We start from the raw sequence: 11,202 nt of genomic DNA on the forward strand, positions 1-11,202 counted from the left end.
CCAGTGAAGTGTACTTTAATTAAGTTATATGTTGTGTAGTTAGACGCTAAACTAAATGAAGTGTTTATCATGGGACCTACGGTGACTCATTTTGGACCCCGGTAATGGTTGAAACACTGGAATATAGTCTCTTAAATTACAAACTATTAACATTGCAACGCTTTGTCTTGGTACGTTACAACAGAATCCTCTACTGTTCACTACAAACACACGTCTGATAATGTGTGTATATATATGTGTGTGTATAGCTCCACGTAAGTTACACGTTTCCAAACGGTTGACGAGCCGGTAACTGCTCCGAGCGCTCGTACACCTCGTGCCCGCGCAGGTGTGGCTCTCATGCTCGTGACCGTCACCCCTCCCCCCCAGCTACGAACTACAAACCCTGGCGGCGCGCTCCCGTGAAGTAATTCATTGTATCAGATTGAGAGGAAGCAACGAGCGACTCAACTGGTCGGCGACTCTGCACCGGGAAACACCAAGAAATCCGACTGCAAGCCATATAAACTGCAGGTAAACTACTTTATGGAACACCAGACTGATAGGAAGTGCTACTTGTCTCGTATTGTTGAGTTTAAAAGCCGACAGGGTTATTTAAAAAGTTGTCCGCAGCTCTGAGAGGCCGTGCTAGCTAATGTAAAAGCTATCGAGGTTAGCTCACGTTAGCTTTAACCTCAATGCCGCTTCCGCACTCCACACACACACTTGTGCTGAGGAGAAAACTAACGTTACTGTATTCTGAGTGTCTCCTGAGACCGAAAAAAATCGGTCACACTCTACCGGGGGCTGTTGGTAAACTGTGAAAACTTAAGTGACGCTTAAATAATGTAACCGTGAAGACTTAACCGTAAGACTGGCCTAGATATGCGAGCCGGAGACAAACAATGAGGCTCTTTTACTGACCAGGCAGCTTCCCAACGGCTCAGCGTCACTTCTTGAATGTCTGCTCGTGGTAACAGTAGTTATATGTTCACGTTGGACGCTTATTTTAGGCTGACATGCCCACCACTATAAAGAACAAATACTGTACGTTTAACACCCCAACTGTATTTTCTTATTTTGTAGGTTATTAGAACATCTCAATGATCATAGAGCACATCGTTTATACTTGGTTGGTGTTTACGTTTTATTTTCTAATTTGATAATTTAAAGGTTTTGTCTTGAGCAGACTTGGCCCTGTGAGAAGTCAGAAGTGTATATAATGTGTGTCTCGGTGTTTGGTTTGGATCATTCTCACACTGCGGACACACGAGCCATCTGTTGCCTCCTGTGATGACGCCATCTTTCTGGTGACCCACCCAGTGGCTCTCTGGTTTAAAACCAGCGTGTGACTGAACACTGGGAGCTCTCACAGGCAAACACCACCGTGTCTGTGCGTTGATTACAGTGGTTAGTGGACCAGTCGATGCACTAACCGGCCATCTAAGTGCAGAGTATCTAACCTCTTAGCTAGGGCTGATACTGACTACGGTAGAGCCCTGAAATGGCAGTAATGTACATGCTTGTCAAGCAGATACTTTTCTTGTTCAGAATAATTTATAATTTAACTGAGTTGTGAAGGTATAAAGACATTTATCGGTAAATACAATCAGACACTGTAAAGATTTATGAAATCCACATTTTATGCAAGCGGACTTGTGCAAACAGATACAGAATTTACCATATCTAATATTTTTGGATGAGGCTAGAGTGAAATATTTTTGTAATTTTTTGACATTTTAATATTCCCAAATACAGTAGAGGGAGTGTGGCGGGTTCTTTTGCAGGTGTTACTGTCACCCCTGATGCCGTTATCTAACATTATATCCTCTCCTCCAATGTATAAACTAATATAACGGTGACTGGCTGATAAGCAATTTCATTAAATGGATAATGTTTTTTGGCTTTGATTATCACACAGGTGGATCTTACTTTGTCTTAATTAGCAGTATGATTTATCAGGTTAACTTTTAAATTCAGGATCCTTGACATGTTATTGTAGCTGTCATCTTCATAATGTAGGTTAGACAATTTGTTGCATTAAGCGCCATCAAATTATCAAGCAGTCGCCACAAGAGAGATGTATTTATTTCCTACCGTATTGTTTCATTATGCCTCTTCCTTTCACAGTAATGGGTTAAATCAAAATGTTGCCGCCCACATAAATGCATGTCAGGTGGCAGAGGAAACCTACCTGCCAAGTTTGTGTCAGAAACTGAAATATTCATCAATCTGCAGTCGGTTAACCCTCACTAAGCCGGGGCGAATGTTCCACGCTGAAGACTGCGTGGGGGCGTTTCCTGGCACAAACTCACACACACAGGCCTTTTGATGCAACTGTTGCCTGTGTGGGGTTTTCTAAAGGACATCCTGATGAATCATCAAGTGCACAGTAACTATTTTAATAATACATTTAAAGCTGTGTCATACAAGGAAGCAATGCAGAATGATCATCGCTTCACTTAATACCTTTTTTTTTTTCATCGGCGACACAGAATAGTTTTGTGGTGATGATGATAAACTGGTTGTGTGGATGCATGAGTGGGTTTGACTGGCAGGTCTGCTGTCAAACATATTGGCAGCTTTAGATTGATTGAATGACAGCTTACAGGATACTGAAACATCCCCGAGGTGGACACAAGATTGAAAGACACGACCTATCAAACGTCTTTGTTTGAAAAATGAGTGTGACTTATTCGGTTAAGTAGCTAAGAAGAGTGGGATGAGCTGTTTTTCAGAAGGAGCACAAGCAGTGCTGTTTGTGTGTCATGAATCAAACATTCCTGTTGGGAAAGTCAGTTGAAGTGAATCACAAAAAGACGGGAAGGCTTACCCTTGCTGCCAGTTGTCGTCCTGTTTTCATTAACTGTTTATCTCCTCTCTGTATCTATCCTGCTGTGTTAATTTGATCATGTTGGGGTTATCCCCCGTCTCTCCTCATCCATTGTTTGCCTGTCTCTTAATTTCACCTCATGGTCTCTTAGCTAACAAGCAGGTGGGGCAGAGATCTCCACACGTAGCCCGGTGCTTATTATCAACCAGGATTCTAGTTTATCAGGGGAGTACCAGACATGCACTCGATTTGTTGTTACTGTGACCTTTTTGTATCACCCTCTGTTCACGCATTCTTTAAAAAATGTCAGTCTTTCTCTGCGCTTGCTGGCGCGTTAAGCATTGAGCCAGGATACGACTGGGTGATTTGGCCAATAAAAACAATCCCAGATGTTTTTCGGAAAGCCTATTTAAAGCAGTGGGACAAAAGAAAACACGATGGTAATGTCAGACATTTGTGGCATGAGACAAGAGTTCAGGCAGTTCAGAGTTCAGACACAACAGTCTCCATTGCTAATGGAGATTTTCCTGTTGTGTTGCCTTTTTATGCTTTGTTTTCATTGTGCCCCTGTTAAGTGTTTCCTGCATTTTTAAGCCAGGAAAAGGTTTAGATACTGTTTTTATTTATAGATAGTTATAGTCTGATAGTGTCATTGATGTTGAATGAATAATTGGTGGCTTTAATGAATTGCTTTTAGGCACCTAGACATCCTTTGTTGAAAGGAGGGCACATTGTTATTTACCCCGTTCACCCGCTGGTCAAACGTTTCAAGCATTGGCCGTCCAGAATACAGTCACCTCCAGGCTACAGCCGCCCCCATTTTTGACTTCCTTTTTCCCCGAAGTCATGGAGTGAACAGTCTAATGTTTTTTGACACTGCTGTCCTACTTAGAGTATTCAGCCACCATTTATAGAATGCATGCAGCACCTCACGGTGCGTTTCAGGGTCAGAACCTAATGGGGCAACGAAGGCTGATATTTCAACTCAATTTTAACAGGGAGCAAAAAATGACAAGCATTAGAGTGATTTTGTCTGTATCAACTCTTATAGTTGTCTTACTGTAACATGTGAATGCAAATAGTGTGCCCAAAGGTCCACGGCAGGTGAACATGTTACTGTCCAGATGTGGTTTAAAAAAGGGCTGTTTTTTTCCATCCACCCAAAATTACTGAATATGCAGACAAGAAGATGACAAAAAATGAGGCAGCTCACAGTTGCTGGAAATGGCAGTTGCTTAAAACTGCTGTATGGCCAAAAAAGGGGGGGGGGAATTCAAGAGGAAGTGAGACAGAGACTATCTTCTCATGCAAAGCACATTCAAGATTTAAACAAATTTTAGCAGTGCAATCTTTTTTTTTTTTTTTACAGAAGCATGCTTTTAATCAAAACCCCTGTTATCCCAGGTATCTGGTCAAAGGGAAAAAAGTGACAGGGAAGGGAATTGAACCTGTAACACTTCCAGAAATGCTGCAGTTCAGCTGATGAATCCTGAACGCACAGGAGAGGTGTCGGTAGTTTTCCCTCTATCATCCATACAGCTGACTCACTGTGATGGCGACAGCAGAAAGGTGAAAGGTAGAGAAATGTGATCGACACCGCACAGTGCTGCTCCACAGATGGAGGAAATAACCTGTCTGGGATATGATGTATTATCCTCTCTATATGGGGTCCGGTTGTCCTTGTGCAGTTAGTAAGTACACAGTACATGTACTGTGTTGGTGTAAAAGTTGTCTCCGCAGCAGTGCCACCTTGACCGATGAGGTGCACTTGGTGAAGTGGCCTTTTGCACACAGTTCCTGTTCAAGTACGAAAGGAAATTTCTGTTTCCTGTTTCGTGTTGTGGTCACACTCTGTTGTCGGCGAAATGTGATCATAATTCTTGTAATTATACAGCGGAGTGAGTTGAATGCGTTTGTGACTTTCTGTGAAATGGCATTTCCCAATATGGAGTGATCCAAGATGCTCTCAGCCAATGACACGAGGCTGCATGACACTCATTTGCCCCAACTTCCCTTAACTCCATTGGGCAAGCTCGTCCTCTCACACCACTACTGACGCGTCCGTTTGGGTCTGTTGCTGGCATGAGTTACTGGAACCTCGGCTAACTTTTACTTCCTAGTAGCCCTTGTGCCGTAATGACACCTTTGTGTTGACACCTGTATGTTGTGTAAGGATGGGAGAGGAACCTGCAGTACACAGACATTTAATCTTAACGCAGCACCAGGAGGACCTTATGATTTGTGATTACTTTATTTGAATTAATGGTGTGTGGGATGTTTCTTCACAAAACGTAAGGTAGTGATTCATTTATCTTGATCCGGATACGCATGAGACGAAATTCTCACATCGTCCCATGCTTAAGCCAGTCAGTCTTTAGCTTAATATGCAGCTGTTCTGCAGGATGTTTGATTGATTTAATGTTGAACATAAATCACAAATATGATTTTTTTTTTTATTCCATTAATCATCTCACAACCCCCTGAGAAACAGAACATTAAGTTGAGAGCCTCTTTTTTTTTTTTTTTTTCAGCTCTGTGGTTAAATGTGTGAAGTGTAGTGTTGCATGGTGCACCTGCACTAAGCATTGTGTTGTACGTTATTATCTTCGCCAGAAGGATCGTGTGATTGGTCGTGTGTGTGTGTGTGTGTGTGTGGGTCCTTGACTGAGAGTGACTGAGTGAGTCTGTGTATCCGTGAGAGTGTGCACCTCTGTACAGCAATGGACATAATTTAATACGTTAGTTGTTAGCTCCAGTGCAGCCAACGGTACTAACTCTCGTCCTGCTGATTTCAACTTGGATTTGTTGTTCACAATGTAGCACTATCAGGGATCCGCTACTAGAAAGCAGTGCTGTCGATCTCCCAACTGCATTTTTTTTTTCTACTTAAGATCAGCCGATGGCTCTGCTGTAACAGTTGCACTTCTGATTATTTTCACGTGATGTGTGTTGATCATAACCTCCTCCTCCTCCTCTGTCTTCCTCCAGGGATGGCAGCCATCCGTAAGAAGCTGGTGATCGTGGGGGATGGAGCTTGTGGTAAGACCTGCCTTCTGATCGTCTTCAGCAAGGACCAGTTCCCCGAGGTCTACGTCCCCACTGTGTTCGAGAACTACGTAGCCGACATAGAGGTGGATGGCAAACAGGTGAGGCGATTACAGTGATTCTGTGTCGGTAGTATCCATCGGTTCTTTTATTTGTTGTTTTGGCTTCCATCATATTATTTGTTGTTTATTGTTTTGCCGTAATTAGTTGCTTTGGTTTCTGTAAAAAAAAAAAAGTATGTTAATCTTTTTCATATGAATATACTTTTCATAAACTTTATGTTTATACTTTTTTTTTATTGACACTATTGGCCAGTCTACTTGGTTTCTCTAACTGTCACAACACATAGCTGCCTCTTTTAGTCTGCATGTTTTTTGTAGCCTGGGTGCTTCATCATGCCTCATGCTTTCATTCTACCCTCAGGGTTAAGTGAGCAAGTGTTGATAAAACCACACTGTTCCATTTTCACATCTTCCCTCACATTGCAGCCGTCAGCTGCTCAGTCTAGTCTGAAGCCCCCCAGAACCGGCTCATTGTACGCTTAGGACTGTCTTCCACACTTTGTACAAATTCACTGTAACTAGAAGGATATATTCTCCTCTGGAGTGTGACTTCCAGGTTCCGTGTGTGTTGAGCCATTCTGGATAACTGCAGCACCCAGCCCAACTCATCAGTCATACACCCACATGTCCTGACCTCATTCTGGGTTAATGGGATTGTGGGACGTTGCGTCTTTATTGGCTGTTTGATTTCTAACCCTCTGTGTGCTGCTGAGGAGGACTCGGTCTATTTCTTGTCAAGTGTCGCACTTTTTTCCAAATCTGGTTTCTGTTCCCGATTTAGCTTTCCAGTCTGCTCGCTCAGAGAGGTTTTTATACGTCACTGTCACATTTTGTCCTGTTCGGGCCTCGTTAGGAATGAATAAAATACAGAATCGGTGTGCGGTGGTTGTTTTTAAATTAAACACTTGTAATAAATGACTCGGATTTTTTTTTAAAGGTAGTGGGTCATATGTGTCAGTTAACTAGAATAAAATCATATATCTGTTTAGAAAAAACACTTTTATTAACATTTTACGAGCATTACCGAGACATTTTAATTGCTTTCCTTATACTCATAATTATTTTTACTATGATGGTGTATTAATTTGTTCCCGCGGAATAACAAAATGAATCTATCCCTTTTATCGTTGTGGTCAGCATGAGGTTTATTATCATTTATTTGCCGATTTCAGTGTGAAAGTTGTGCCGATCAGGACGGACACGGTGTATTAAATTCTCTCCCTCCCTCTTGTTCTTCCTCGTCTCCTTCCCTTCACTTTACCCTCGGTGTGTTTGTGTGTGTCAGGTGGAGTTGGCGCTCTGGGATACTGCAGGTCAGGAGGACTACGACAGACTGAGACCTCTCTCCTATCCAGACACTGACGTCATCCTCATGTGCTTCTCCATAGACAGCCCCGACAGCTTGGGTGAGTACAAACCACACACACACTACCACATCTACACGAACCCGAGACCGATGGTGTGTCATGATGTGGCTGGCAGCCCTGCTGTAAAACAACAAGTCCTGCCTTTTCTGTCATAATTATGAATTCTGTGATCACATGGAAATGGATTTGCATAAAATGAGGCGATAAAAGCTGCAGATAATTAAAGTGCCAGGCATGAATGATACCGAGAGGAAGTTACAGATGTAACAGAACAAAGGCTTATTGTGCTGAAGCTTGTATTTTCAGTTTTTTGTCTTCAGAAGCAGAATCATTTTTGCAGTGACTCACATTTTAAATTAAATCTCTTTTGTATATTTTGGTCTCATCAAATGCCGGCTTCCTGTGATTTAACTTTAACGCATTTAAAGATACGGGTAATTGCTGCTCCATCAAATATCTTTCATGCTCCGGTTTCATTGTCAGTTCTTCAATGTGTGCTGCAAGAAGTTGTGGGATTCTTTAAGTAGTTTTTAGCATTTCCTGTGTTTTGAGTGAGACATACTCAGACAGGCACAAGAAAGTAGACACAGTACTAGAAATGTGTTTTATAGTTCTGTCACTTTTCCCTTTTAATTGAGGTTTTCTTGCCTCCTGTCACTAGAAAGTTTATCCCACAGCTGGAAAAAATAGATAAAATAAAGATCCATCACCTCTATTGGGAATGTTAGTGTGACAACCAAAGTTCCCTCAGACATGCACACAGAAAATCAAATGGCCAATGATTATTGCTCTATTGCTTCCTCATCTGTTTTTGTTTTCCTTCACAGAAAACATTCCAGAGAAGTGGACCCCAGAGGTGAAACACTTCTGTCCCAACGTTCCCATCATCCTGGTTGGAAACAAGAAAGACCTGCGCAACGATGAGCACACACGTCGAGAGCTGGCCAAGATGAAACAGGTACTTTAATGTCTGCTTCTCATTACTATTGTGTATTAAATACAGATATGTTAACATTTTCAACAGCTGGTACTTTCTGGACTTGATGAAGGGTTTTCCTAAACCAACTCCCTGGTTTTCTCTTCATCCAACAGGAGCCAGTGAAGTCGGAGGAGGGCCGGGACATGGCCGGCAGAATTGCGGCCTTCGGTTACATGGAGTGCTCCGCTAAGACCAAGGACGGCGTGCGGGAGGTGTTCGAGATGGCCACCAGGGCGGCACTGCAGGCCCGCCGCGGAAAGAAGAGCAATAAATGTGTCGTGCTGTAAAACGGCTGACATATGTGGACTGTTTTCACCCTGGGCTTCTGAACCCAGCAGCTAGGGCTTTGGGAGGGACGGAGGTATTACTAGATGGGGGGGGGGGGGAGGGAGGGAGAGGGAGGGAGGGAGGGAGGGGGGGAGAAACGAGTGCAGTAAATGACTACCGCTGTAAAATGGCTGTTTGTTGGACTGAATTTACCCTGGGACTTGAGTTTGGTGGAGAGGAACGGGTGGGGGGGGGGGGATGACTACCGCTGTAAACCATCGGGCTCTTTATCGGTTTACCATCAAGTTGGGACATTTACACCAGCTGAGTGCTGGGACATTTATTCTTTTCATCAAGCCACTTACACTGATACAGACCAGATCCTGGTCTAGCTGACCAGTAAAGTTGATTAAGTTGCTGGTTAATTATGGGATGGTCCAGACTGTGTTCAGTATGGACAACAACAAAAATGTTTGGTTTTCCTGCCTGGATGACTTGCCAGATTGATGGGAGCAAACAGACAGTAAATGAGTACCACTGTACGGGGCCACCAGCCGACGATTTAAACCCGGAAGTAGAGCTGGGATCCATGTGGAGTTAGACAGGTGAAGGGATGGGAAGACTGAAGCGCGGGTGGGACCATGACGAGGCCGTAAACACCAAACCTTGCAGCTTGCAGTTTTCATATGCCGGGCGGGTTATTTGAACGCCCCAAAATGTAGACAAATCACCAGTAAACTATTAATCTACTGCTCCTCAAAATGGGCATTCAGCCAGGGTTGAGGTTGATGAGCTGACAGTTCAGTTTGTAAAATTAGGCATTTAAAAAATTGTTTGTTCGCGTTGTTTTAGCCACAGTGTTGGTAAGCAAGCGGTCACGTGCTGTCAGGTGCTCCGGTCTAATGCGTCGTATCATCAGAGCGGCGGGGAGCTTCATGCTCACATGTCCAGCTCAGTGCCATTCGTCTCTCACTGCAGCTAATCCTGAGCTCACAGTGACAAACACGTCGAGCAGAGCTCTCGCTGAACTGCAGCTCGTGCACAGTTTGAATCAAGAGAAAGTTCCCCTCAGCGCTGGTTGTAAAGTAGAGCTTCTTCCTGTGCAACATCGCATGATCTGTCATTCAAGTGGCTCTCATGAAGCTTACTCTCTTCCAGAGGAGCGGCTTCGGGGCTGGACATTAGAAGGACCCACTAGCTGGTGAATTTTTACTGAGGCTGGTTTGTCTACTTTAGGAGGTGATCAGCTGATCACTAAACGCTCTTCAGACCGTATCAGTGGAAGTGGCAGGTGAATTGCGGTCCCACTGGATGACAACGGTAGTTTTCTGCCCTACATAGTACAAGCTGCTCCTCTCCCATCCCTCCCTGATCCACATCGCTGACTGCTGGTGCTCATCTTCCTCTGGTTTTTAGACCAGGACAAAGAACACGGAGAGGAGAGTATTGTGTTTACAAGCACACCCACACTGATCTCCTTATTTGGGATGAACGACTATTCTTTTTTTTTTGTGTGTAGGCATGAAGAAAGTTCAAGTGTACAATTATCCACAACTAGTTCATGTTTGATCAAAAGAAGGTGCCTGGGATATACCACGTTATCCACCACATATACATGTTTCACCGGTTAACTACCGTCTGCTTGAACAGTTCAACTTAAAAAGACAAACGTGACACTTTTCATATCCAGAAAACTCTGCATGGAAATGCCAGAATTGTCAGGTTGGGCTGCCGGATATATTTTTGGGGTAAAACGTGCTGGTGATCTTCGTCACTAACTAGCAGGGTGAGAATTAACCACCTGCCTTGTGTTTGTAATTTTCATTTTGGGGTATTTTTTAAGGTCTTTCCCATTCCTTTAATGGTAACGGGGGCCAGTCATGTTTTGGATTTATCCTCGACCAGCCTTCCCTGACTCTTCTGCGTGTTTTACTGGCAGATGATTCCGGCTCTCTTTACGGCGTTGAACCCTCCTGTTCTTCTTCCTGGCCTACAGGGAGGATCCTGTTCCAGGAACTTGGTCTTGTGTTGTTTTTATACTTTATTTCCTGCTTTTAAGAAAAGAAAAAAAAGTCATAAATATGTTGTCTATCAGTATTTAAAATAGGAGGTGGAAGACTATGGGACTGCTTATGTGTCGTCGCTTTACCTGAATTCTTCTTTCGTGCTTTACCTGAATTCTTCTGGTGATTGACAGTTGGTTGTACGGACCTGTCAATCATCATCCCTGCCAAATGCTGTTGTTGGGCAGTCAGGAGAAAAGCTGGCCTCTCAGCTGCCTGTCTGGAGCATCGCCGGCTCTTCTCGTTATGAAAACAAAAGGAAAAACAATAAGTCTCCTTATTATGTACAAATCATTTTTATTTACACTTTTATTGTATTTTTAGATCCTAATTTTGGATGCTGATGCCGTGATGTAAACCCAGGAACAGGAAAACCAAGCTGTATGCAAAGTCTGTAAATATAAAACGTGGGTTTGTTCATACTAGAATACACACACGCACAGGACTGGAAACTGTATTTGTAAACTAGCTTTGGTTTGTGTAATAAATTACTTTCTATAACACACAGCTCCTATTCATTGTGGTCTTGGCGGGCGGGGGGGAGAAAGCCATTTAGTTCAAGCAATACATATGAATGTATGGTGATGGATTAGTCTTCAGGAAGTGC

At 43.3% G+C, this 11,202-nt stretch overlaps 1 protein-coding gene across 1 annotated transcript; it reads left to right on the top strand.

Moving 5' to 3' along the window:
- The first annotated feature begins 371 nt into the window (after positions 1–371).
- rhoab (ras homolog gene family, member Ab) lies at positions 372–8,639 on the top strand. Its single transcript, XM_076093341.1, has 5 exons — positions 372–513; positions 5,801–5,958; positions 7,205–7,325; positions 8,114–8,244; positions 8,379–8,639. The coding sequence occupies exons 2-5, from the start codon at positions 5,803–5,805 to the stop codon at positions 8,550–8,552; spliced, it is 582 nt and encodes a 193-aa protein (XP_075949456.1). The 5' UTR covers positions 372–513; positions 5,801–5,802; the 3' UTR covers positions 8,553–8,639.
- Positions 8,640–11,202: the final 2,563 nt, after the last annotated feature.

Source organism: Anarhichas minor, unplaced genomic scaffold (genome assembly GCF_050575085.1).
Source record: "Anarhichas minor isolate MPS153535 unplaced genomic scaffold, ASM5057508v1 ptg000003l, whole genome shotgun sequence".
NCBI lineage: Eukaryota > Metazoa > Chordata > Actinopteri > Perciformes > Anarhichadidae > Anarhichas > Anarhichas minor.